The sequence below is a fragment of the Drosophila nasuta genome, chromosome 2L (assembly GCF_023558535.2).
Source record: "Drosophila nasuta strain 15112-1781.00 chromosome 2L, ASM2355853v1, whole genome shotgun sequence".
NCBI lineage: Eukaryota > Metazoa > Arthropoda > Insecta > Diptera > Drosophilidae > Drosophila > Drosophila nasuta.
The window spans coordinates 3,775,622-3,801,944 of record NC_083455.1 but is presented as its reverse complement, the minus strand read 5'-3'; the positions used below and the strand labels follow the sequence as shown (position 1 = coordinate 3,801,944).

The window sequence follows — 26,323 nt, the reverse complement described above, 5'->3', positions numbered from 1 at the left end:
CGCATCTTTGACATCGGAAGTGCCGACGGCTGTTACAATTAAAATTATCAGCTACGCCCAAGCCATTGCGAGTAAGTCTTCAGCTCAATAAGACGGGGTCAAAAAGTGAACTGACTTTAATTGTTGCTCTGTTTTGCATTTACTACGACGCCGGTCAGTGAATCACAGTCCATTACTGGAACAAATTAGTTTCTTTTCAAATAGTACAATAAGAAATTATGTAAAACGCGATTATTGTTATGCAAAAATATGTTTTGCATCTAACTTTTACAATTTCGATCATATAAACAATTTATAAATGCTTTGCCCCGTGCACCGCTAAAAATCTCCCGATGGCTTAACTTAAAAACGTATTCCCTTAATTAGGTTAATGATTGAAGACCCTTTAAACTTTTTCACCCAGAAATCAAGGGTATGAACTGTAGCTTGCGTTTCATTCCAATAAATACGAAGTTTTATAGAGCTACTATTTTATTTATATTTATTGGGATGGGTATAGAGCTACTAAATTCATTATTTTTATAAGGATAGGTACATAAAGTTAATTTGAGTATCCGTTTTTCAAAGTTTTGTAATAATTGTGATTACAAATTCGATTTAAATTTATATTTAGTTGACAACTTGAAATTGAAAGAAATAAACCAGTTATATTATTTAACAAAACATTAATTGATAAATAATAATACATAACACAATTAGAGTTCCTTCGATTTCGCCCTTATATCGGGACGAATTCTAGCACTCTCTACTCTCTCAATATCACTCTCCATCTCTCTCATGCTCTGCACCCACACTCGTTCTCTTGCTCGGACAGTGGCAGGTTCGTTTTGGGGCCGCCTCAGTTTCAGTTTGGTTGTAACGTTCGTGAGCGTCGGTTGTGCGAGCGGAAAGCTGCGCGCGCCACATATAAAAGTTCGCTCAGGTGTGTGACTCAAAGCGACCGTTGTTGGTAACAAGAGCGTAGTTACTCACATAAGCCAGTACAGGTATTGGACGTATATGTGTGTGTGTGTGAGTTAGTGTGTTAACAAAACCAAAACTAACCTTCAAAAGTATGAGTATTAATGCATGTGCGTGCATTTGCATTGGTATAGAATGTGTGTTTGTTTTTTTTTTATGTATTAGTGTACCATAGGTGGTGTTGACTGCTGTTTGTGGTTTGACGTTTTTTCACGACGCTGGCTCTCTACCTGGCTCAGAAACTCAAAAACGGTCATTTCGTTACGTTTACGTTTTTCTCGCTTATTCGGTACAAGTTTTTGAGTGTAACTTTGCTTATTTTTCGGGGCGTTGGCGCGTACTTAAAGAAAGTCCATATTATTATTAAAGTAATGAAATACACACAAATAATATACATATAAGTGATATACCTAAAAAGCACGTAGATTAGATAGTGCAAAAAGGTCAATTCAGAAAGAATTCAATATAAACAAAAAACGAGAAAAACGCAACAAGTTGTAGTATATGCTGTTGGCGTCGGCGCAAGCAGCGACGTCATCAATTGGAGCATAACTGTAAAACAAGTGAGATTAAAGAAGCAGCAGTAACACCGCGATTGTCGCGCAATGGGCCAATAACGAGTCTCGCACTGGCACACCTACATACATACATATTTATACAGTACATGCACGTAGTAGCAATACTAAGACATGTACATACACCTGCGAGCGCTTCACTTTCAGCGTTATCGTTGCGTTTTACTGTTTGCTTTGTGATTGCGAAAATAAAAACTAACCGAGTGCCTCAGCAATCATGATTGTGAATCACCAGGAACAACAACAACAAGAATAGCCCATTAAAAAACGAAAAAAGTGTAATACGATATGAAAATTCCCGCAAGTTACCGTTGCCAAACATTCTGCGCAAGAGGGTGACAACACTTCTCATTTTGTGCAGGCGTTTGCATTTCCAACCTTTTTGTTTTAACCCAAGAATATAAGCAAAAGTAGCTAAAAGTGGGAATGAAGTACGAAAAGAAGTAGGAAGAGCAGCAAGCGCAATGAGTGAGGGTAACGCCATAGCAGTAACCTGAGGCGGCCTGCGTTGGTGGCAGTGGCAGGTTAATGCACTTTATTTGCATTCAACAACAACACCAATTCCGCAAAAACAACTCGTATGTCTGAGTGAGTCCTTGTGCCAGTTAAAATGACGTTGACGTCGCCACTTGCTGCAATTCCCAGCCATGCAGCCAGCGAGCCGCCTTGTAATTGAATGCCAATAGTTCAGCTCCAGTTTGTTGTTTGGGAAATTTCACATGGGTAATTTAAATTACATTGAGGGCATTTCATTTACATATGTACTTTTATGACAGTTCGATTTGGGGAGGAAATTAATTTGTACGATGAAAAACCTTGGTTACCCTGGTAACCGGGATATTTATTTGTACACACTTGTGGGCAAAAGTATTCATCCCAGAAGGAAAATACTGTAATACTCTAATTTGATGTATTTTCACTTTGTTTTATTTTAAATTTCTGCCCCAAAACGAAAATACATTTTTGCGTTTGCATCGGTTTTCTTTCTTTTTTTTAATTTTCTGCAACTCTGATCCTTAAACTCTGACGCTTAACACCAGCACAATCTATCAAAAGTGGTTAATTATTTATCGTGCCCTTTTCTTTTTGCACTCTGCAACCAATTAAGCAATTAGCTGCGACGCCACCGCCTTTGCAGACAGTGGATGTAGGGAAATCAGTCAATGGCTGCAGCCGTAGTGGAGTAACTTCCATCAGTTGTACCATGCATTTGACTGCGATCTGAAATTGCTCGCAAAGACGCATTTGATGCTGTAACTTATTTTTAGCGCATTTTTTTACGTGATTGTGTGAATGTGTTGAAAACGGGTTTGTCGGTCTCTCGGTCTCTGACTTTTATCGCGTTTTAACCTAAACAACAATATATGTATATACAAACATATGTATGTATGTTCTTACTACGTAGCTAAGTCAACATAATATGGAAAACCAGTTTGGTCACTCTTACTCACCGTCCACATTTGTTGTTATTAATGCTAGTGTCCAAGTATAAACAAAACTTTAAATAACTTAGTTGCTAACAGTGGAGTACAATTTCTTAAAAAAGAATGTGTACAAAGATAGTTCAATTTAACGCAAACAAAATTGAAATTCTGAACAACTTATAAGCTGTGTAATATGGTTTTATTCAATGAAGTTGGTTTTTGAAATATATATGTACATACTATATATACTACAACTAGGCAGTCTTAGCTTTATGCAGCTTCGCGTGCTTTGTTTTTAAAATAATGTTAAAATGTTGTTAAAGCAACTGGCTCGTGCATTCGATAAGAACTGAGAATTGAGTTATTGGATCACATAATTCTTAGGAATACTAAATCTATTACTAATGCTAACGATTCGCATTAATAGAATCCATATCATGTAAGGTTTTTGTAATGTATAAACGTTGTAACATGAAAACTTTTTGTTAGCTCGATAATCTTGAAAACGACTGAAACTTTCCATTCTAAACATTCAGTTAAGGTTTGAAGAATGTGAGCATATATATAAAGGAATTTTTAACCTCGTGATCTGATGCATCTTGACATTTCTATATTTCAAATTTTGAGAAAATAGTTTAAAAATAATAATGGGATTTTGAATATAATTTACAGTTTAAAATGACACAGAAAGTCAAATATCGCGATAAATTAAAATGTCTTTGTGGCATTCTGATGGTATTAGCGGTGCTCCACACACTGCCCATAGAGATTGAAGCACAAACTCGAGATCCTCGTTTCTATTCGCGCGTGGGTGTCGATTACCAATGGCCGAATCCCGGCGATCCCGATTACAGGTGAGTCCAGATGGTCTCTATTAGCTATCATATCTTTAAAATGTGTTTTTTTACAGAACTTACACTTTCAATGATCGTCGATATGGGCATTATCAACCAAACGGTTATGGCGCAAATTATCCTGGCAGAAATCCACCAGGACAATATCCACAAGGCATGCCCAATGAGGATCGGTTTCGTTTTGATCCGGTGAGACATTATCAAATTTAAAGCACCTATTAATCAATTGACACACAAGTTGACCTCAAACCCAGCCAGAGACAAATACACATATAAGTCAGTATAGTTGACTGTAAATGAACAATGAGAGATCATTGAGAACTGCGAACCGTTTTGATCTCTTGAATGATTCACACATAACTCAGTAATATCAAAGCAATAATCTTAATTAAGTTTTCATGCGTTCGTAATCAATTACACATGCTACTCATCTATCCGCCTACATCAACGAACTAGCAATGACAATAACAATTATGTTCTCTATGATCTCCGAAACTCAATTTACAGAATGATCCAAATGCACGCACCCAGTTTCCGGGCGTATTGGCTGGCTGGCGTGAGGATTTGCAGGGCAAACAACGTCGAGATTCGCTAACACTCGAGCGTGATGTATTTGTGACCACCAACTATGGCCAGGTGCAGGGCTTTAAGGTGTATATGTACGATAATCCCGATCCGAAATCCTTCTATCGACCCTATCACTCCACAGTCGATCGTGTAATGGGTGAGTGCTCTGTTTTTCTGGGAATTCCATATGCCCTGCCGCCCACCTTTGAGGGTCGCTTTAAACCGCCTCGCCTGCATCGTGGCTGGCAGCTGCTCCAGGCCGTGGACTTTGGCCCAGCTTGTCCACAGCCCGTGCGTTACACGGGCGCTACCAAAGGCATTATGGACATGGACGAGGATTGCCTTTACCTCAATGTGTATTCACCCAAGGTCAGTGACAATAACTTTCAAATAATGCGGAGTTACTAACCTAATCTTGTTGCAGACTGGTGCTGGAGTTGCACAGAAATATCCGGTTATGGTTTACATCCATGGCGGTGAGTTTGTGCGTGGTGCTTCCAATCTGTTCCAAGGGCATGTACTAGCCTCCTTCTATGATGTGGTTGTGGTCACTCTCAACTATCGTCTGGGTGCCTTGGGTTTTCTTTCTACGGCTGACGAGAACTCACCCGGCAACTATGGCATCCTGGATCAGTCAATGGCTCTCAAATGGGTTCACGATAATATTGAGTTTTTCAATGGCGATCGCGATTCCATTACGCTTTTTGGTCCTGGAGCTGGAGGCGCTTCAGCAGGACTCTTGATGGTCGCGCCACAGACGCGAAACATTGTAAAGCGTGTCATTGCACAGTCCGGATCGGCGTTGGCTGATTGGGCTCTCATCCAGGACAAGTACCGAGCTCAGAATACAAGCCGAGTGCTCGGTCAATTGCTGGGCTGTTCCATTGATTCATCGTGGAAGCTAGTCAATTGCCTGCGCACTGGACGCAGCTTTTACGAGTTGGGCAATGCGGAGTTCTCGCCCCAAGTGGGCAGCTTCGCATGGGGACCGGTGCTAGATCATAATTTCACGCTTCCCGGCGATGATTGGTATGAGGGTTGGCGGGAGAAGGACTGGCGCTTTCTAACTCAAACACCCGCGGCTCTGATACGCGCAGGAAGATTCAATCGCAACATACAGTACATGACAGGTGTAACTACTCAAGAGGCAGCCTTTTTTGTGGCACAAAATGAATCGCTGGCACCGTATTACGAGCTAAATGGACAATTCTTCGACCAGAAGGTGAGGGAGCATGTCTTCCGCTACAACTACACGCTAAATCCGAATGGCGTTTATGAGGCAATCAAGTATATGTACACCTATTGGCCGGATCCTAATAACAACACCATTATACGGGATCAATACATCAATATGCTGAGTGATCTCTACTATCGGGCACCTGTAGATCAGATGGTCAAGTTGCTTCTGGAACAGAAAATACCCGTCTATATGTATGTGCTGAATACCACCGTGGAGGCGCTTAATCTGCCACAATGGCGCAAGTATCCCCACGATACGGAACATTACTTTTTGACCGGTGCACCATTCTTGGACACCGAATTCTTCCCCAAAAAGGAGCATCTGCAGCGCAATATGTGGACCGACAATGATCGCAACATGAGCCACTTTTTCATGCAGACCTATTCGAACTTTGCGAGATTTGGGTAAGTGAATGAATACTTTCCAAGTCAAATCAATAAAGTCATATCTCCTCCCTTTTCTTCACAGCAATCCTACGCCTCAGCAGGTTCTGGGCATGCACTTTCAGCGCGCATATCAGGGCGAGATACGATACCTCAACATCAACACCACCTTCAACTCGTCGATCCTACTCAACTATCGACAGACAGAGTGCGCCTTCTGGACACAATATTTGCCCACAGTCATTGGCGTCCTGGTGCCCACATATCCGCCCACTACAGAATACTGGTGGGAGCCCAAGGAGCCACTGCAAATTGCCTTCTGGAGCATGTCGGTAGCCTGCTTCTTCCTCATTGTGCTCGTTGTTATCTGTTGCATTATGTGGCGCAACGCCAAGCGGTAAGTGAACGTAGTAACAACTAGAAATTGAGGTCTAAACTTCAATGAAATTCGCAGTCAATCGGATCGATTTTACGACGAGGATGTCTTCATTAATGGCGAGGGTCTGGAAACTGAGCCCGATCCGCGAGGCGTGGATAATGCGCACATGGTGACCAATCATCATGCACTGCGGTCGCGAGACAACATTTACGAGTATCGCGACTCGCCATCAACCAAAACGCTAGCCAGCAAAGCGCACACGGATACCACATCTCTACGCTCGCCAAGCTCGCTAGCCATGACCCAAAAGTCTGGCAGTCAAGCTTCGCTTAAGTCGGGCATTTCGCTGAAGGAGACTAATGGCAACTTGGTGAAGTCAGAGCGTGCGACAACACCACGTTCCCAGACGAATGGTACAACAGCCAAGTCACCGCACGTCGAGGAGAAGAGACTGCTTCAACCTATCTCAAGCACGCCAATGCCACAGCTGCAGTCAGAACCAACGAATCGATCAATGGCCACATCCAAAGCTGCCAGCATCGCCAGCAGCAGCAGCCGTAGCACCACGCCGGTGCCCTCAGCGCGCACAACGACGACAACAGCGACGTTGAGCTCACAGCCCGCAGTGCATCCGGTTGTGCAGCCGGCAGCGCAACCACGCCGTACGCAGCTGGTGGAAGGAGTGCCCCAAACATCTGTCTAAGTAACCGCTCTCTAAGCGCGCGATGTGCTTAGAGAGTGTACCGCAAGAGCCTTTGAATGAACAACAGTACCACATTGCAACTCTAATCTAATGGAGTAAGTCTGACTTGAGTTTGAAAACTCTTCGTTGTCTTAAGTCCCGTCTTCTTATTCAACAGATCCCCAGCCGATTTCCGCACAAACAGTTGACATTTCAATACCGGCAGCACAATAGTTTTTAAATTTATTTTAATCTTAGTTTTACATTATTTATAATTTATCAATTTATATCGATCTGTAAGATCACTTTACCCCTAATTGTAGCCAGCTTAATCTGTATCCTGTATTTTATTTTCTTTAAATATTTTTTTCTATATTATTTATTAAGTTCGACAACCCAACGAATACGAATCCATATCAATGACATTCCAGAGAATTGCTGAACCCTTAAATCGAGGAGTCGCATTTCAATGTACATAAATCTACAATAAGCTATAATTGTAATGCTGTAGGCTTAAGAAAATCCAAAAAGCAGTTAAGCAAACATTCTTTTGAATAAAACAAAGCAACCCAATCTGCGCAGCTATAGAAATTCTCATCAAACTGAGAGATAAGTGCCTTTTGTGGATCTACCCTAGCATTAAGTGAGGTTACTCATATGACTATATATTTATATATGTTTTATGTGTCGCATATATAGAACCAATGACCATACAAATCAGTGTGAACCGTCCAATAATTTCTTATGTTTTCATGTGAAGTGTGTTTATGTTTATGTATATATCATATATATAGATTATACGATCTATTTTATACATGTTTATGAAAACATAGAAAATTCACTTACATTAACATTACCATAAGTTCATTTAGTTATATAATTAATTCAAACACACACGTATTCGTAATGCAATGTCTATGAATTCATTTGTAAAATGTCCTTTAATGCTAATGCTTTGCGTGTCTTATGTCCCTCGTTCTCATCACATTAATTAGTTAATAAAGTTCTTCTTTATTCTTAACTATATAAACAAATTATATTAGAGCACACCTTATAGATAGAGTGAGGCGGCAAACACAATGTCACGCTTTAACAGGCGAATGCCCTCGGAGAATTTGTTCTCCAAATCTGTATTGCCAATAGTCTTTGAGGCCTGACACAGTTGACGCAGCAGCTCCTCCAGGCGTCTCATACACCTAATAATTGAGCCCTCAAATATATCGGTCATCTTGCAGACGCTGAGGAACGTGGATCCCTTGCACCAGGCAAGCACAACGTCCATGAGGAAGGGCTTGAACTTATCAACATAGTTGTCCTCATCCAATTGCAGCTTACACTCAGAGGACACCTTGGCAATACGCCTCGCCAGATTCTGCAGCGCCCGCAATGGGCCAGACAACTCAGTAGCACTCTTTGGTGACTCCGACGACTTCTCGTCGCATACGAAGCACGAGAGTAGTGCAACTGCCTGTGGCGCTGAAAGCTCATTGAATACACCATTGAAGATCATCTCAGTGATCAGTAGCTCGTCAGCGGAGCTCAGCTCACAGGCGACGCGGCCCTTGAACTCAATTACATCTCCAGGCTTGCAGTAGCCCATGCGTCGTAGCACACGCTTACGATACTTGAGCTCGTCCATTTGCAGCAGGCTACGTGCTGCCTTTAATTCCTGCTTAAGATCGCTCAGCTCCGTCTGCAATGTCAATTTATTCATGTATCGCTTGTGAAGACGCTCCAGCTCAGGGGATTTGTGTAACGGATGCTCTTCGAGTAGCTTCTCAAACTGCGCAATGGTGTCAACAATGTTACGGAACTCTGGATCCTTGATGTGCATATCGTTGATGGGATTGAGCACGGGCGGGCCCAGCGGAAAACGTTTCTTGGCCTCCTGAATGGTCTTTTGCACCGCACGTCGATTATCGGCAGTTCGCAAATCATTGGGAAAGTATACGCGAATGGAACTGATTTGTGTGATAAGCGTGTTGGCAACTGGCACAATCTCCATGCTTCCGCGCTCGTTTGGCGGACAGGGCTCGGTATCGCCAGTTTTAGCCGATGCATCGCTCACATGAAGCAGAACATCAAGAACCAGCCCCGGATCATTTTTGACGGGGTTGCGACGATTTGGCTCCTCCTTCTTCTTGTAATTCAATACAATGCCCCAGTCGTACTCTTGTTTGCTCGCCGAGACTTTTACCAAGCGACCCGGTTGTAGGAAGGGTGCTATATACTGTGGCTTTGTGAGCCACTCGCGGAATTTCTTGCCGTTTATATCGAGCTGATCTCGTATGTGATGATACGATGCGATGTTGTGCTCATCCTTGATGCTTAGCTTATTGAGTTCCTTCGTTTTTTCCTGCACTTTGTCGTGGAGACCTGGCAGTGCAGCCTGATTCTGGAACTGATAAAAACTTCGCTCAAGCATGTACTCGGGATTTATTTCCTCAACGCGCAGAAGATTCAACACCATGTTATAGGTCAAATGGAACGCCGAATTCAACGTGTCCGCCTTGCCTTGCACTATTTCTCGACCGACGACGGGCGAAACCTTTTCGTCGATCATCAGTATAACGATACCCTTATCATCAAGGCCACGACGACCAGCTCGTCCAGCCATTTGAATGTATTCGCCCGAGCTGATCCAGCGAAAGTCTTTGCCATCAAATTTGCGCGGCGCTGTGAACAAAACTGTACGAGCCGGCATGTTCAAGCCCATGGCAAAAGTTTCAGTGGCGAAGAGAGCCTTGATTAGGCCTTCCCCGAACAGAATCTCAATAGTTTCCTTCAGAATGGGCAGCAATCCACCGTGATGGATGCCAATGCCGCGTCGCAGCAATGGCAGCACATTCTCCACCTGCGGCAGGCGACGATCCTCTTCGGTGAGCACATCCATGGCATTGTTGAACACCTCATCCACTAGTTTCTTTTCATCAAGTGTGTTGAAATCGAGTTTAGCCATTTGCATAGCATAAATCTCGCAATCCTTCTTGCTGAACGAAAAGATAATGACCGGGGCGAAGTTGCGTTCCATGATCATTTTGACAATTTTGAATATATTCGTTTGACCGGAATTATGACCCTTGATGCCACCTTTGCGTCCTTTCTGATCACCCTTGGCCGCTTCGCCTACAACAAGAATACCGTTGAGCTATCAACTAATAAGAAAAATAATTAATCATATAGTGCTCACCTGCATTGGCCAACACAGCCATGGCTGTGGTGAAATTATCCTCCTTGAACTGGCCCTTCTCGTCAACAATCAAATGGATGCCATCACCGCCAGCTGGAAATATATAATGCTGCAACGGGGTCGGTCGATAGTCCGTGTAGACAACGTGACACGGCTGCTTATGCAAATGGCAAACCCATTCGGCGAATTGTCGGGCATTCGGAATGGTGGCAGAGAGAAAGACGTAACGCACATTGTCGGGCAGTAAAATGAGCGTCTCTTCCCAGACAACGCCGCGCTCCTTGTCGCGCATATAGTGAATCTCATCGAAGATTACCCAACCTACTTCACGCATAACTTCGCTACCGCGATACAGCATATTACGTAAAATCTCTGTTGTCATGATCAGGCAGGAGGCCGATGGGTTGATAGTCACATCGCCAGTGACGAGACCAACATCTTGAAACTCGTCGGTGAATTCACGAAACTTTTGATTAGACAGCGCCTTTATGGGCGTTGTGTAGATGACGCGCTGCTTGGCTGCCAGGGATTTGGCAATTGCATATTCCGCCACCACTGTTTTGCCTGCCGATGTATGCGCCGACACGAGCACGCTCTGGGAATTGTCAATGCAGAGAATGGCCTGTTTCTGGAACGGATCCAAAACAAAGGGATATTGCTTGGCGGGCACCCCGGTGAATGGTTGAAGTGGAATATACTCGTGATCGGGATGGGCGGCCACCTCATGTGTACACGACTCGGGCGATACGAGTTGATGGGTAGTAATGCGCACCCGGAGCGCATCAATAGCGTTATCATCCATCTCCTCAACTTTTTCATCCTTCTCATCTGAGCTATTCCCCTCACCCTCCTTTGTGTCATCGGATCGTGTGCGTTTCGTTGATATTTCCTCTTCTTCATCATCTGCCTGCTTGTCTGAGGCTGCATCTGAAGTCGCTTCACGTTTTAAAGCTTTACTAGTGCTTGGTTTTTTGTCGCCGGCTTCTTCATCGTTTTCTGTGGTCGACATTGCACCGGCAAAGGGTAGTGGCGCCAGCTTACTCTCTGGTGGCACCTCATCGAAACAGTCGAATAGCTCATCTATGTCCATGGCGTCTTATTATAAACACGAAAAAACACTTCCTGAACTCGCTCGCCTCGTTGAAAACATGTGAAATGCCACATTAGAGATGAGGAACCATCAATGCAATCGATGTTTTCAAAATATCGATAATTGTCGTGCCACAGGAAAATTAGAGCAGATATTGTGGTTTAAATGCTTTTATTCTTCATTAAAAAGAATCAAATATATTTATATTTTTAAATAATTTTTTCGAAGTTATTCCACTTCTATGACCTAAAACTCCCAACTTTAATTACGCGGTTTAATATTAAGAAGTGGGAACAGTTATGTATCGTTTTTAACCAAAACTGAACACAACAGCGGCATACAATATCAGCATCTCAAAAATTCGATTGCCTCTACAAAATAATAAGTAATTTAAGACATTCGTCTTTATTATAAATTTAAGATTTTTCTATTATGTATTTAGCATTGGGAACAGTTATTATAACAACACAATTCTTTTATACATGTCATAAAGGTTACTACAATTTATGGCTTTACCTAAAAATTCTTTTTTCAATTACAATCTAGATATCATATTTAAAAAATTATAAATAAAAATAAAATAAGTGTTCGGAGTGGTTAAAAGTTTTTTTTTAATAAAATTGTATCATACCATAATATGAGTGGTATATTTTGGTATATTTCCCGACTTAAAATAGCACATTTTGAAAAACAACCTGCAGTCACGCTGAGATCAACAGCGGCAGCGGACGCAGAAAAAATAACAAAGGTGCAGAAAATTGAATTTACAAACGTTAAATGGACACCGAAGAAGTAAAACGCGGTCGCGGACGTGGACGTGGCTCAAGGGCACGCGGACGAGGTCGCGGTCGTGGTCGTGGACGCGGAAAAAAAAGTGATGATACCAGCAATACAATTGAAACATACGAAAGCGGTGGCGTTGGCGGTGTTAATGTCGCGCTCGCCGTGGCAAACAGCAATGGAGCAGCCATGGAGGACAGTCCTAGCAGCTTGGATCGTGTTGATGATGTGGTGATGCAAGATATTGACAAGGAGAACGAAGTGGAGATGCCAACAGTTGACCAAGAGCAAGCGACGCCCATTGACAATATGACGCCACCACTGACGCTGCCACCGCCACAGCAGGTAGCACCGCTGCCACCGCCTCCTGTTTTGACCCAAACAAGTAAGTAGACATTATGATGGTGATGTTACTGCAGAAAATGCTAAGAATGTTTGGTTGCAGTTGATATGGAAGCAGACATCTCGCAGCTGGAAGCTCCAACCTTCACCACATTGTCGCGCGGGCCGCCCGAACCAATGCTGCGTCTTAAGTGGAACCACAAAGTCAGTCTGATCGGTGAAAAGGTGCTCAATCCGATGATCCACTGCTGCGATCAGTGTGATAAACCCATACTTGTCTATGGTCGCATGATACCCTGCAAGCATGTCTTCTGCCTCAAATGCGCTCGCGCCGAGCCCATCAAGAGCTGTCCGCGATGTAGCGACAAGGTTTTGCGCGTGGAGCAGTCAGGTCTCGGCACAGTGTTCATGTGCACACATGGAGGCAGTCGTTATGGCAGCACTGGGTGTCGTCGCACCTATTTATCACAGCGAGATTTACAGGCGCACATTAATCACAGGCATGTGGCACAGCCGCCATTAACACCTGCTGGGGGCGCCATCTCGGGCGTTGAGTCTAAGCTAACGGAAATGAGCGGCCTGGAGTTGCTAAAGCAACGCAAGGCGAGTAATTGCTATGGCACATAACACAAGCTCCCTCCTGTTTAATGCTTGCCTTGCCCTTGCAGCTCTCTGAGTCCTCAGCCGCCGCCTCGTCCGTCGCTGCCGTTCTCATGCAGCAGCAACGCTCAACGGCTCGCGGATCGTTAGCTAATAGTATTGGCTCTATACCACCTCCAGGTTCTTCAGATCGCAGCACCTCTCACACGCACTCGTCTCTGACACAGGCGAATCTGGCACGCATCAATAATGCCAATGCCCAGGACTGTCATCAAGGCAAGGCTTCTCTGCATCAGAGCCTGAAGAAGGCAAACCATAAATCTGAGTCTGTGGCAGATGCTTCTTATTACAGTAGTGTTCTGGCTTCGTTTGGTGGTAATTCAACAGGTACTGCAGGTACAGCAGGACCAACGACAGGATCGAGTGGTACAGTTGGTGGTGGTGTTAACGTAGTCGGATCAGGAGTCGCAGGTAGCAATTCCGCGAATATGGGAAATCCCTCACAGATGCCAGGCGGCTATGAGCCAGGCAGTTCGGCAAGCAGTAACTGGCAGCAATCGCAATATTATAGATAAAAATACAGATACACATAATGGTCAACGTCTACACTAATGACTTTTGTACAAATAAAAAGTTGTATAGAAAAAGTAATTTTTGTGTATATAAAATGGATCATTCAAATGCGCGCGGTACTGTCGTTATCGATGATATCGATATCATTCAGTGATTAATCATGGTAACCCTAGATATACACATTTTCTATAAATATTATGGAGTCCAATAAAGTAAATTTAAATAATAACTTTGTTATATATTATCATTTTCTTCAATTTTATTGAGTGTCAGGATGAAAGTGATAAGTGCATTCAAACTAGCCGTTATCGATAACTGGTGTCGTAACGATAATTCATGCAGTGAGCAACCGAGAGCAATTCGTAAACAATTATTCTAAGAAACAAAAAACAATTGTCTGCCAAATTAACATAACTACAATGAGCTAATGACTTTAACCCAGACTCAACTGTGAATATAAGCAGCAAACATCATTGAGCCGGACATTCTCAAGTTTTAAACTTGCACAGACAAAAGTGAAAGTTTTGAAAATATGCGCAAGATTTTGTTAATAAGTGGCAAACGAAAATGTGGCAAAGATTTCATATCCGAAAGATTACTTAATAGGCAAGCTATATGAATTGATAGATCTTGACTCCATAGTGTAAACTCTTTATATACGTTGTCAACAGGTTGGCGAATCGGGCGATAATTGTGCGCATTTCCGAACCCATTAAAAGGGAATGGGCAGAAAAACTAAAACTAGATATCAATGCTATGCTCAGCGATGGACCATATAAGGAACAGTATAGAAGAGATATGATTCTATGGAGTGATGAGGTCCGCAGCAAGGATTACGGCTTCTTTTGCCGCGCAGCAATGAAGAAGGCACCACTAGAGTCGATTGACTATGTGATTGTCAGCGATATACGGCGTAAAAACGACATTCGCTGGTTTTACGAGACCTACGGCCATCAAATGATTCACACAATCCGATTAACCTCGCAGGTGGCGACACGCGAAGCGCGGGGCTGGCAATTTACAGCTGGTGTCGACGATGTGCCTTCCGAGTGTGATTTAGACGACAGCATCTTCGATCTGGAACTGGAGAACGATTCGGAGGACAAAAGCGGAGAGAAACTTATTGAGCGACTGATGACAAACTTGCAGCTTAACTGAAAGTACTAGAATCTTGAACCAATTAGCAAATATATTTTTGGAGCAATAAATTTATGTAAAATGTACTTAATTAAAATAAAATATAAAAATGGTTGGTGGTGGCTGTGCTTAAAAGTTAAGGCAAAAAATCCTACTAAACGTGTTTAGTATACAATCTTCTATATTTCCAGTCTAGCCCTCCATGTTGAATATGCGCAAGTTGGTGACGTTGACACGCTCGCTGGGATTGAGCTGATCGTCGTAGCACTGCAATGGCAGTTGCGTCTTGATGCGCGTATCCTTATCCACGGAGCGGGAGCGCAAGTGGACTCGATTTTTGTTGATGCAGCAAAGTGGTGTACGTTGTGTCCCATTCGGAGTGCCCTTCGGAGTGCTTTTCGGGGTGCTCTTTGGAGTGCTGCTGCTGGCATCGACATAGATCTGCGATTTACTGGCACGTGCCGGTTTGCGTGGTGCCACACGACGTTTGTTACCTAGACGCACACGCTCCAAGTGTTTATTTGCTGGCTTTTCTGGTTGTTGTTGTGGTTCATCTAGAGCTATTTCAGCCGCACTCACAAACGAAGCCATGCTGCTCTCGTTGCTAAGATTGAGAGTCAGCGTTTCGAGAATTTCCTCCAACATCTGTGCTTCGCGTTCCTCGGATTCTTCATCATCGCAAAAAATGATGGGCGTACGCTCCACGCCGACGCTAGGCGAGCGAGGATCAAAGCCCAGTTGTGGTGGCGTCTGTTGCAACACAATGTCACAAGGCATGGTGTCCTCCTCATCATAGGGCAGTGACACAATCTCCAGCGAGCTGTTGTTATGCACAGAAGGTCCCTCACCAACCTCAGCATGTTGCTGCTCAACTGTTTCGACTTCAACTGTGGTTGTTGGCACACGCGTCTCTACAAACAGATCCGAAAATGTATCATCCATGTTCAGTGTGCGATCAATAGCCTCATCGAGGATCAGAGGGGTGCGATTCAGCTGCGGCGAACGTGGATCGTTGAGGGCAAAGCCTTTAAGCAAACGCTTGCGTAGCTGCGCAAAAGCATTTTCATTTACAACTGGTAAATTCTCTACGTGTTTTATCTGGGGTTCAGTCTGCAAAAACTTTGAAGTAAAGCAGGTATATACATATAAGTCCCAACCTGAGTATTTTTTTAGCATACTTACATTTAAGGGGGTGCGACAGCCATTGGGGGAGCGTGGATCAAGCAACTCTTTATTGTCTCCCTGGCAAGGGGTTGTGTTTAACATCTCAATCTCTTGATTTGGGACAGAAGTATTCGCAATGCGCAATTTGTTTAAAGTTTGTGTATCTGGTAAGTAGCTGCCATCCATTTTTGTAACTTTAGTGCCCATTTTAACGCTCTAATATCGACACAACACTCGGAAAAATATACAATAAATGCGCTAGTTTGAAATGAAAAATGCGGGAGTCGTTTCTAGCGTCGATATATTTATCGATTTCAAAAATAAAATTTTTATTTGCTGCAGGCAACTCTGTTTTTACATTATTTAAAAAGATCGATATATTATATATTTTATATACGCAAACAAACAAAAACTTGCGAGTTTATATAATTTCCAAATGCAAACTCTTTTAGCTGGTTTAAAAATACTGTAAAATGCAGTGCGATCTTAGACCGAAAAGTTGCAATACGACTTACAATAAATGGTTTTTAGAGTTTTCCTAAGATTTTTTTTAGTATATTTCTTATATATCGTCGGTGTTTCTACGTGTATTTTCGACATTTCGTTTATGGTCACACTCCGACACAGTAGTTGTTTAATAGAACAGCTTTAAGTAAGCTCCTCTTGTTTTTAAGAAAAAAAGTCTGACCGATGGATAAAATATTACAAATAGCGAAATAGTGTGCCTTTCAATTGTTTCTTAAATCAACGAAAAGTTAGAATACTAAACAGTATTAATGAAAAGAAATGTGCGCGTGTGTCTAAAGTATGTAAAAACGTAATATTAAAGCGGCGGAAGGTTGCTGGCAAAAACCGAATGTAAGTTTATTGGAATTGTTACCTCCGCTAAATCAACAAAAATATAAAAATAAATGGGAATGCCTAGTATTCGTCAATAAACCGTCAAGGAAAATCATTTCGGCCATTTTTGCGCAGTAGGCAAACAACGCTTGTGCATCATTTGTGTATGTGTGTGTGCATTTGTGTGTGGCCCCTGCAAAAGGCGCACCACAAACGGCAGTAAATTTGTGTTCGTATGTATTTGTCGGTTTTTTTTCTCAATTGCCATCTCCTTTACACACACACCCCTCTATTTACCATGTGTCGCTCAATGCGGAGAGTTTGAGGCTGCGTGTAAAATAAACTAGTTTACAGTGTTGCCAACTACTTTGGATATACAGAAACATTTTGTTTAACATTAATGTAGGTTAGTGCTCAGCCATCGAGTGACATTTTTATTGTGCAAATTTTTATTTTTTGTAAGTTTATTTTTTTCATTTATTATTTTAGCATATAAGTTTTAAGCCGGCAAGCGAAAAAAGTAAACAATTTGTTCATGCAGTTGGCAACGCGATGTCGTCCCGCGACATATTGTAGACTTTCTCTCTTGCTCCAAATATATACCTTTGTATGTATACGAACTGTATAAATAAATGTGTGCGTAAGTGAGAATGCATGTGTCTGTGACTGTATTAGCTGAAAACAACGAAATTTCATTCATTGCGCATTTGCGAGTAAAAACTACACACTACACTGTCGCCATCTGCAATTACGATGCAAGTTGCACATACACAATGAAGACTACTTGTATGCATGTATACGGATGTATGTATTTTGTATGCATTTGAGTAAACAGACGCGTGATCTAATTGAGCAACATTTTTTAATTTCATAGATTGTATGTGTGCATATGCATACTAAATATGTGTTTGTTTGTATGTATACATATATGTATGTATACGAGTAAATTTATGTATGGATGTACTTGGGGTCAAACGACAGCGGAAATAGTCGACTCAGTATCAAGACACCATTGCCATCGTAGTTTGGCTGCAGGGTGTGCCTCTCTGTCTCTGCGTGCGTCTACCGCCTGCGCGTGTCAGGTGCAAAGACGACGACAATGCGAGACGGCAAACGAAACGTAAAAGTCTCCACGCGACGAGAAGATACTTGGACATTCCAGAATTCCACATAGCGAGCTTTGTTTGATTGCCGTTGCCGTCATTGGCCGCGTTTTTTTACACATTCCATTCGCTGGCACACACACATAAAACATACACATATACATGTACAAACACTTGTACGGCGACTGGCGACTATTGATTTCAATCAACTTTGTCTGATCTCTCTCCACGGCTAAGCCACTCTCTCTCTCTTTCTCTCTCGTGTGCCCATTAGTCAATTAAGCAGCACGTCCGCTTGCCGTTTCATCAACAATTTGCTGTATAGTATACATACATAAGTAAAAATGTGTGTATGTATGACAGTGTATGTGTTTGTAAATTCAATTTCCTGTTTATAGTAGGTATGCTGCACACACCCGTTCTCTTTCCCCACTGCTAATTCAGCTTTAGCCCCATGCGCTGCCTCAGGTCTTTTTCTTGGCTTGCCACCACCGCAGCGTCGTTTTTTTCTCACTCCCTAACTTTGATCCCTCATCGGTAGCAGTAGCGACCGGAGCAGCAGCAAGCAGCGGCGGTGTGCTGTGTACAGTACGTGCCACTTCCTTTACATTCAGAAAAATAAAATCGTTTACACACACACACACACTACACGCGCGCGTAAAGAGAGCAAGATATATGTAGAGAGAGGCGGTTGGTCCAAAACAACGACAGACACGGACACTTTGTCAGACAACAAGCGGGGAGCGTTCATTTGGCGTCTGCGCCGTGTTCGTTTTTTTTTTTTTTTTTTTTTTGTATTTTGCTGTAGTTTTTCGTGTTCTTGTACAGTTGCAAGATACAAACGCACACACTTATGCATATGTGCATGTGCATGTGTGTGTAGAAGCGACGAGCAGACAAAAACGAGTTTTCTGCTTCGACCGATGTGGCAACGCTACTATCCTCTCTGGGGCTCCCCTTGCTATGGCTTATTAGAAAGAAGAAAAATGCCGCTGCGCGTCATGTTGTTGTTGCTGGCTTTACGTAAGAAGGCCGTCGAACTCTACACCGCGAGAGAGAGCGGCATGCAAATACTGCAAGAGAGAGAGAGAGAGAGAGAGAGAGAGCAAGACGTAAATGTGAGTTTAGTGTCTACAATTTGCATGGGATGTGTTGTCTAGTCGGCGGACAACGCCGACGTCGTCATCGTCTCGCGACCCAGACTAGACGACCCAGCCCCAATCTCAAATTGGCAACATTTCTTTTTTCTTTCGCATGACCTTTTATCGTCATCGACGTCGGCACACTGGCAATTGTATGAGTGTATGAGGCGCTTTGCAAGCTCAGAGCATTATTTATTGATTTTAGTAGTTGGTGTAAATTGCTGTCATTGAGTTCGAGTTAATGTTGCGTGCATTCTCTTGTCTCTCTTCACTGGTTCAATGTCCTATGCACACAACAAGTGCAACAACGACAATTGAAACTAATAAAAAAAAGAGTGGAATGCAGTTATATATATATGTATGTATGTATATAATTAAATGTCAAATCCTTGCTCCATGTTTTAAGTGTTTTTTATTTTTAGTTTAGATTCGTAGATAACCCAGATTAGAGTACATCTGAATTGTCTCGTGACGTACGTTAGGTTATGTTTGTTGCTTTTTTGGAATGTTGTCGTCGGCCCACTTGAAGCCGCATTCCTAACTTGTTTTAGGAAAACGTTTTCTGTGTTACCGGAAACTTGAAGTAGCGCAATTTTAAATATACAAATGAATATATGTTGAATGAAATTGCCGATTGCCAAAATGTTAACGTATTTTGAAAATTCAAATCACTTGAAATGATCTGGCAACATGGGCATGCTCGGCGCGCGATTTATTTTTGGCGGGCACACAACATAAAGTAATGTGAAGGAGATAAAAGAGACTGCGACTGAGGAACCGACTACCCATTGCAATGCCTCGAGGAATGTTGTTTACGTGCGCGCCTGCGCATCGAACAGATTTCCACGAATTCACCAAAACCAAAAAGCTTCAGCTCAGCATCAGCAATAACAACAACGGCGACGGTAGAAGTTGTCGTTGTCCAAGTCTGGGTCTCATCCTGTTCGTCCCGTTTTGCCTACCTGCTTCAATTTGATGGCAAACTGCCGCTGCTCTGCGTCGCTTCTTGTTTGTGTGCTTTTTGCTCCTCCAAACTAAACTGGTCGTCGACGATGGCGGTGGCGGTGTCAACATGTTGATCCTACTATGTATAGCGTGCGAAACCTTCTGGCAACACTGAAATACACAACAACAACATACCCCAAGCCGTGCGCGAGTGTTGTTGTTATTTATGTTATTTTGCAGCCTTTTTGCGTAGCTGTGCGCTGCCAACACGAATACACACATGAACATACAACACATAGATAGATGCTAAGAGCAACCAGCAGCAGTAAACAGCGGCGTTGGCGTCTGATTTCGTTGGTCTCTTATTTAAGCAGTCTGGCCACGCTCTGCTCTCATGCTCTTTGCTTTCGTACGGTTTGGTACGGTTTCGTGCAGTCCTCAGTTGTCTTTTACAGTGTTTGCGATGCGGTCGTGTTTTCAGAGGTGCTGCTTCTCTGCTTGCACTCTACTTTATGGTTGCGCAGTGTCGGCGTCATGCTAGTGATTTTGTTATTTCTAATAGTATCATAATTTGTTGGTAATCAATGACAGCTTGAATATTTGTAAAAAAAAGTACTCTTGCAAAATAGTGTAAAATAGTGTGATAAAATTATATTATTTGATGTGGGTTTATAAAAAAGAAAGAAAAAAGATGCCTGCAGGCGTGTCTCTCATACAATGCATACATACGCAAAAGTTGAGAAATTGTAATTTTTTGGGACAGCAGCAGTACCCATCACAATTGGATAACACTACGAATTAAAAAAAAACATCTATAAAAAGTGTGACCATATTTATTCGTCATAATCTTTATATTCTTTTTGCTTTTTGCCCGCGCCCCATTATTCGCTTTGGCAAAATTCTTAGAATTCTTGACAACATTCCCGCGCGCACATACGCACGGAGCACACACACAGCCATAACGAGCAGCTAAAATGAGAAGAAAAAATTATGTACTCTCCCTGCGCGGCGACGTCGGAGTGTAGATATAAACACATACAAGCGCATGCACTTGAACTCTCACGCACGCACACCGATGCTCACACACATTTATGCACACTATCCAACACACCTCGAAAATTGGTTGTTGTCGCCACTAAGTGTCTACGCTTGCTGTCTCTTTTGCTCTGTAGACCCGACAACAGAAACTAGTAGGACTTGTTTTTTGCGCTTTGTTTTTACGCAAAAAACCGGTAAAATTTTTTGAAACGGCAACAACAAATGCCGATTGTGATTGTGTGCATGTATGCTTGGATGTGTCTGTGTGTTGTCTGTCTGGTGCTGCTACGTTATGTGGTGGAGTTCAGCTTTAACCACAGTTTTCACAAACTGTGCTTTTCTTACAGTTTTCTAAACACACACACAATTCCATGCACTCGCACACACACACATATATGTATACATAGACTAGCATACAACGAGCAACGAACTCGTACAGCGACGCCCAAGAAAGAAAGAGCACAAGGCAACATGAAAATTACAACAACATAAAAACAGAGAGAGCGAAAGAGAAAGCGAAAAAGAGCGAGAGCGTGAGAGTAAGCGGTGCAGTAGCTGTTAAACGGCAACGACCCGAGCAGAAGTCTGCTGAAGCACAGTATTATTAGCGCGTGTTGTTGCTGTTGCTTGTTGTGCGGTGCCAGTTGTCTCATGTATGTATGTATGTATAAACATATTTGTTGTTGTTTAGATAGAGTTTGCTATGCCGCATTTTCGTTTTTGTTTTCCATTTGCACGTAGCAGCAGCGTATTTCTTGTATTTGCTATTTCTTTCATTTGACCAAGAATTATTAGCTTTCGCAAGCGTTGCCACCTGACGGAAAACTACAACGACATTCATCGGCGTTGTTTTTGCTTACTGGGTTCCTATTTGTCGGCATTAATGGTGGCCAGCCGAAGAAGCGCAAATGCAATAAACTGGTGCTGCTGATCTTGACCTACGCGTTTTTGCAAGTTGAATCTCAATTCATATGGTTATTCAACTTTTACTTTATGCGGCTTCCTGCCTTTTGCCAATATAGGGATTTAATTTCTGATGATGCGCGGATCAAAGTACGTACCAGAAGACCAAAGAGTTTTTCAATGAAATCAAATGCAGTGACAATTGGTTTTTTTTTATTACATTTTGTTGCCTCAATTGCGGTTGTTTATGGGACACACGTATTACTTCTATTTCATCGTTATCACAAAATTGGCGACAAATTGACGGCGCTTTGGTGTCAGCGTCGTTTTTTATACTTCTCATGATCATGAGTGCAATGAGCGCGCCAAGAGTAACGTTGTTTGTGTATTGATTGTTTATTGTTGTTTTTATGTGTATGTTGATGTCGGTGTCAGTGTACTGTGATCACTATTATCATATTTATTATTTCCTCTTAATGTTGTTGATGTTATTGTGGTCAATTGTATTATCATCATCATATAGCGTACGCCAAAATTGCTTTTTATTCATTTTGCATTTTGCACGAATTTGAAGGCTTTCATCCATTCAGATTTGTGTATTATCAGCAGAAACAGTTGTCATTATCATCGCCACCATCATCTTCGCCATTGCTAACGCCATTAGCATAATTAACATCAACATGTCGTCGCTCTTGCTGTTTTTGTTTTCTTTATTTATTTTTTTTTTTTTATTATTTATTTGTTATACGCCGACAAGAGGGAAAAACAAGAACAAGAACCGGCGTGACACGTTCACTGATCGTGAGACTTAAAATATAACAACAAGAAGTAAGAGAAGCATCTCATCAGCGCATACAAGGGAGAGAGGAGAAAGAGAGTTCGCCTCGTGTGCATTGAACGAACAACAATAGGTAGGGCAATAATGGATGAGAGAGAGAGAGAGAGAATTGTGTCATTCTTCAAAGTGGTTGTGAAATGTTTGCCTTTTTATGCCTATTCATATCACAGCCAGCTTTGAGGAGCGACACGAAGCTCACAACAATGATAAGCTCCCAATGAAAATAATTGTTGTACATCCAAATGTAACTTAAACTAGATGCATGTGTTATTGTTGTAATCAAAATGTTTCATTCCATTTATCATTCAGGAAAATTAATTCATGTGTGTCACGCCCCGCCAACTCCGGTTCCGACTGAAGATCCCCTGTCAATGTGCAACCTGCAATCTTCTGCCACACACAAAGACAAATACACACACACACACACATGCCACTTGTACCTATCACTCTCCTCCTGCATAAGATTATTGGCACATTCATGCTGCGCTCACAAAGTGGTTGTGAAATGAATTTCAAAAACTTTGCACGCATATCACAGCCAGCTTTGATGAGCTTAGCGTAATGTAACGTACATCAATCAAATCCGTTAATCAATTAATCAGCTATCGAATCAAGCAAACATGTTCTGCATTCTACACTATCAAGAATATCACTTCTTTCTCTGTACCGCTCTCTCCCTCTTTCGATTTTAAATAGAAGGAATCAATTTTATTATTCAGGAAGAATATTTTATTATTCTGGAAAATATATTCTCTATTTACCATATAAGTTATACAACACGAATAACATAATTGCCATCAAATATAATTTGATGTTGCTTATCTAAGCCTCATCAAGTGGTTGTGATATGGATACCCGACGCATATCACAGCCAGCTTTGATGAGCTAGGATAATCAACGGAAAACAACATAAAAAAAACAAAACAAAACAATACAATTGCTGTGAATTGGTGCCAAAAAATGTGAATTGAATTGTACCATGAATAATGAAAATCATTTAAGCTGAAATTCGAAATTATTTCATATCATTTAAAAACCGCTATCTTTAGAGTCGCGAATACCATTAGTTATTATTGATTATGACTTATTAAGAATTTGGTTTTTGAGTAAAAATTATATTTTCAAAATATTTGTATATTTAAATATTTCTAATGCGCTGATGTCTTTTTCACAGATACGCCGTGAATCAAATCAACTTTACGTTCCAGACACTCCTACACACAGATAAAATACAAATACACTGATAGAAATTCCGAAATACAAGTTGTTATATTATCAATTGACACAATTCCAAAGATCCTTGACGACGCCTCGCTTACTGTGCTGAACGATTTCGATTAAGCTTTGTGATAGTTTTATTTTATTTGTTTATGTACAATATATTAATAGTATTTTAAGAGAAACCAAACCAACTTGTAAACCAAATAGAAAGTGAAGCTATACAAACTGTAAATGCATTCCACAAGAACATCGATAACAACAGCAGCTACTTCTACATCAACGACAGCTTCTATGGTGATGACACCAAGAATGTTTGATAAGTACAGAATGGGAGTTATGCTGCTATTATTGCTGATAAGCTTTCTGGGCTGTCCAGCAATTATTGAGGCCTGCTCCAGTCGCACTGTGCCCAAGCCGCGTCCATCGATCTCATCATCCATGTCCGGCACGGCGTTGCCTCCCACACAGGCTTCGCCCACAATGGTCTCCACACCTAGAACAACCACAACGACAACTACAACAACGCCCAGACCAAACATCACATTCTCTACATACAAGTGCCCAGATAACTTTGATGCCTGGTACTGTCTGAACGATGCTCACTGCTTTGCCGTCAAGATTGCCGAGCAACCCGTCTACAGCTGTGAGTGCGCCATTGGTTTCATGGGTCAACGATGCGAATACAAGGAAATTGATGGATCCTATCTGCCGGAGCGACCGCGTCCTATGCTTGAAAAGGCCAGCATTGCCAGTGGTGCAATGTGCGCACTCGTTTTTATGCTCTTTGTGTGTCTCGCTTTTTATTTGCGCTTCGAGCAACGTGCTGCGAAGAAGGCATATGAATTGGAGCGCGAGCTTCAGCAGGACGATGATGAAAGCAGTGATCAGGAAATGTGTGCTTGCTGCCGTGATCACTGCTGTGGTGACGGTGATGAGCCTCTTGTTACCAAGCGCCAGCTCCCTTATCACTTGCGGCTGGAGCATGCCCTGATGTCTTTTGCCATTAGGCGTAGCCAGAAGCTTTAAATTCCAATATGTGTTTGTATAGACTTCGAGATCGACGAATGCAATTTGTATAGAATTGAATGATTCACCTTGCCTATTATGTGTGAAAGTCTAAAAAGCGTTTTACGAATTTCTATGTGCTTTAGTCGTAGGTTAATAGTACTACACCATTTAACGCTTACGTCTCATAAGTTATATCTTCTCGGATTCCAATGCATCCGGTATTATTGCCTTGTACGCAGCCTGAAACCATATAAGCTCGATACATCTTTAACTCCAAACTCAAACATCTAAATTGATTGAGTGCTCTCTGTTATGGATCGAATACGTATTGTTTATACCTTATGCTATAGCTATATTTATTTTACTCTTAACTGATATACGTACCCAAATCGAAACACATCCACAACGAACAAACATAAAAAAACACGCCAAGTATTATTTATCGCACTAGATATGTACGAAATGTATTGAATTTTTTTTAAATATACTGCACTTGCAAACTATTTATGTAAAAGAAAGCATAATCTTTTATTTGGTAAATAAAATGGAAACCGTTGATAAATGAGGAAGCTTCAAAGTGCTCCAGAATTGGATAGAAATGTTAACGGTTCAAAGAATAACTAAATAAATATACTAGTTTACCAAGGAAATTAACTTGCTTAGAATAAATAACTTTGTACTCAACCGGTCTATTTGGTATAACTATAAATCATTAAATACAAATTATACCAGATAGTCATCCAATTAAACAGCTGAAGGTGTTGCCATAAAAAATTACATTTTTAATAACTTCCTAAGTAACATCCTTTTTTATGAAGCTTTATCAATAATAAATATAGGTGTTTATACGGAAAAGCATATTTGCCTTATGGGCAGCGTCAACGAGTTTACAAATTTCTCCTACCTCTATAAATGGGACAAATCGCTTATTTTTGTAGGACCAACATTTAATTATTATTGAATTATTATAATTTCTGCAAATGATTTATAGTATTGGCAACGCCATTGAGCGTGGAATTTATTAGAATTAAATCGTACAATGATTAAACCTTTTTATTTTTAGTATAACTGTATGAACTATCTTATCAACGAATTTAATTATCTTTATTAACCAATTAAATAGTTCTTTTTTAAGTTTCCTGAAGTCACAGCCTTTTAGTAGCCGTTAAGAGATTTATAATCGACGCACATGTACAAATCCTGCCTACCCGTTTTGTCCTGTTACAGAGGCTGGGTAATTCCCATTACAAACAATCTGTGATTTACCAAAAAAATTATTTCTTGCCTACAATAAGCTGATCAAAATCAATTTAATTTGAAAACTTATATTCCGTGTTATTTGAAA

General features: G+C 41.6%; 6 protein-coding genes across 8 annotated transcripts; 4 read left to right on the top strand and 2 right to left on the bottom strand.

The window, feature by feature from the left end:
• Nucleotides 1–843: 843 nt before the first annotated feature.
• Nucleotides 844–7,378, top strand: LOC132798621 (acetylcholinesterase). Of its 2 annotated transcripts, none has more exons than XM_060810548.1 (8): nt 844–986; nt 3,632–3,813; nt 3,870–4,002; nt 4,321–4,749; nt 4,805–6,024; nt 6,089–6,400; nt 6,458–7,180; nt 7,243–7,378. In XM_060810548.1, exons 2-7 carry the CDS (start codon nt 3,638–3,640, stop codon nt 7,083–7,085), a joined length of 2,898 nt encoding a protein of 965 aa, XP_060666531.1. In that variant the 5' UTR covers nt 844–986; nt 3,632–3,637; the 3' UTR covers nt 7,086–7,180; nt 7,243–7,378. The 2 variants fall into 2 exon arrangements, with proteins under 2 accessions (XP_060666531.1, XP_060666532.1); XM_060810549.1 differs by having other exon boundaries at nt 848–922.
• Nucleotides 7,379–7,405: 27 nt separating this feature from the next.
• On the bottom strand, nt 7,406–11,500 carry LOC132798620 (exosome RNA helicase MTR4). Its single transcript, XM_060810547.1, has 2 exons — nt 10,255–11,500; nt 7,406–10,190 (listed from the first exon to the last, which is right to left on the bottom strand). Exons 1-2 carry the CDS (start codon nt 11,342–11,344, stop codon nt 8,116–8,118), a joined length of 3,165 nt encoding a protein of 1,054 aa, XP_060666530.1. The 5' UTR covers nt 11,345–11,500; the 3' UTR covers nt 7,406–8,115.
• A 364-nt stretch (nt 11,501–11,864) lies between these two features.
• LOC132798622 (E3 ubiquitin-protein ligase Hakai) lies at nt 11,865–13,806 on the top strand. Its single transcript, XM_060810550.1, has 3 exons — nt 11,865–12,509; nt 12,570–13,069; nt 13,135–13,806. The coding sequence occupies exons 1-3, from the start codon at nt 12,122–12,124 to the stop codon at nt 13,639–13,641; spliced, it is 1,395 nt and encodes a 464-aa protein (XP_060666533.1). The 5' UTR covers nt 11,865–12,121; the 3' UTR covers nt 13,642–13,806.
• Nucleotides 13,807–13,913: 107 nt separating this feature from the next.
• LOC132798625 (phosphomevalonate kinase) lies at nt 13,914–14,823 on the top strand. Its single transcript, XM_060810554.1, has 2 exons — nt 13,914–14,245; nt 14,311–14,823. Exons 1-2 carry the CDS (start codon nt 14,172–14,174, stop codon nt 14,795–14,797), a joined length of 561 nt encoding a protein of 186 aa, XP_060666537.1. The 5' UTR covers nt 13,914–14,171; the 3' UTR covers nt 14,798–14,823.
• On the bottom strand, nt 14,811–16,249 carry LOC132798623 (uncharacterized). 2 transcript variants are annotated; one of them, XM_060810552.1, is made up of 2 exons: nt 15,959–16,249; nt 14,811–15,886 (listed from the first exon to the last, which is right to left on the bottom strand). In XM_060810552.1, exons 1-2 carry the CDS (start codon nt 16,145–16,147, stop codon nt 14,969–14,971), a joined length of 1,107 nt encoding a protein of 368 aa, XP_060666535.1. In that variant the 5' UTR covers nt 16,148–16,249; the 3' UTR covers nt 14,811–14,968. The 2 variants fall into 2 exon arrangements, with proteins under 2 accessions (XP_060666535.1, XP_060666534.1); XM_060810551.1 differs by having other exon boundaries at nt 14,811–15,895; nt 15,959–16,245.
• Nucleotides 16,250–16,556: 307 nt separating this feature from the next.
• Nucleotides 16,557–25,479, top strand: LOC132798624 (protein spitz). Its single transcript, XM_060810553.1, has 2 exons — nt 16,557–16,798; nt 23,924–25,479. The coding sequence occupies exon 2, from the start codon at nt 24,202–24,204 to the stop codon at nt 24,994–24,996; it is 795 nt and encodes a 264-aa protein (XP_060666536.1). The 5' UTR covers nt 16,557–16,798; nt 23,924–24,201; the 3' UTR covers nt 24,997–25,479.
• The last annotated feature ends 844 nt before the right edge of the window (nt 25,480–26,323 follow it).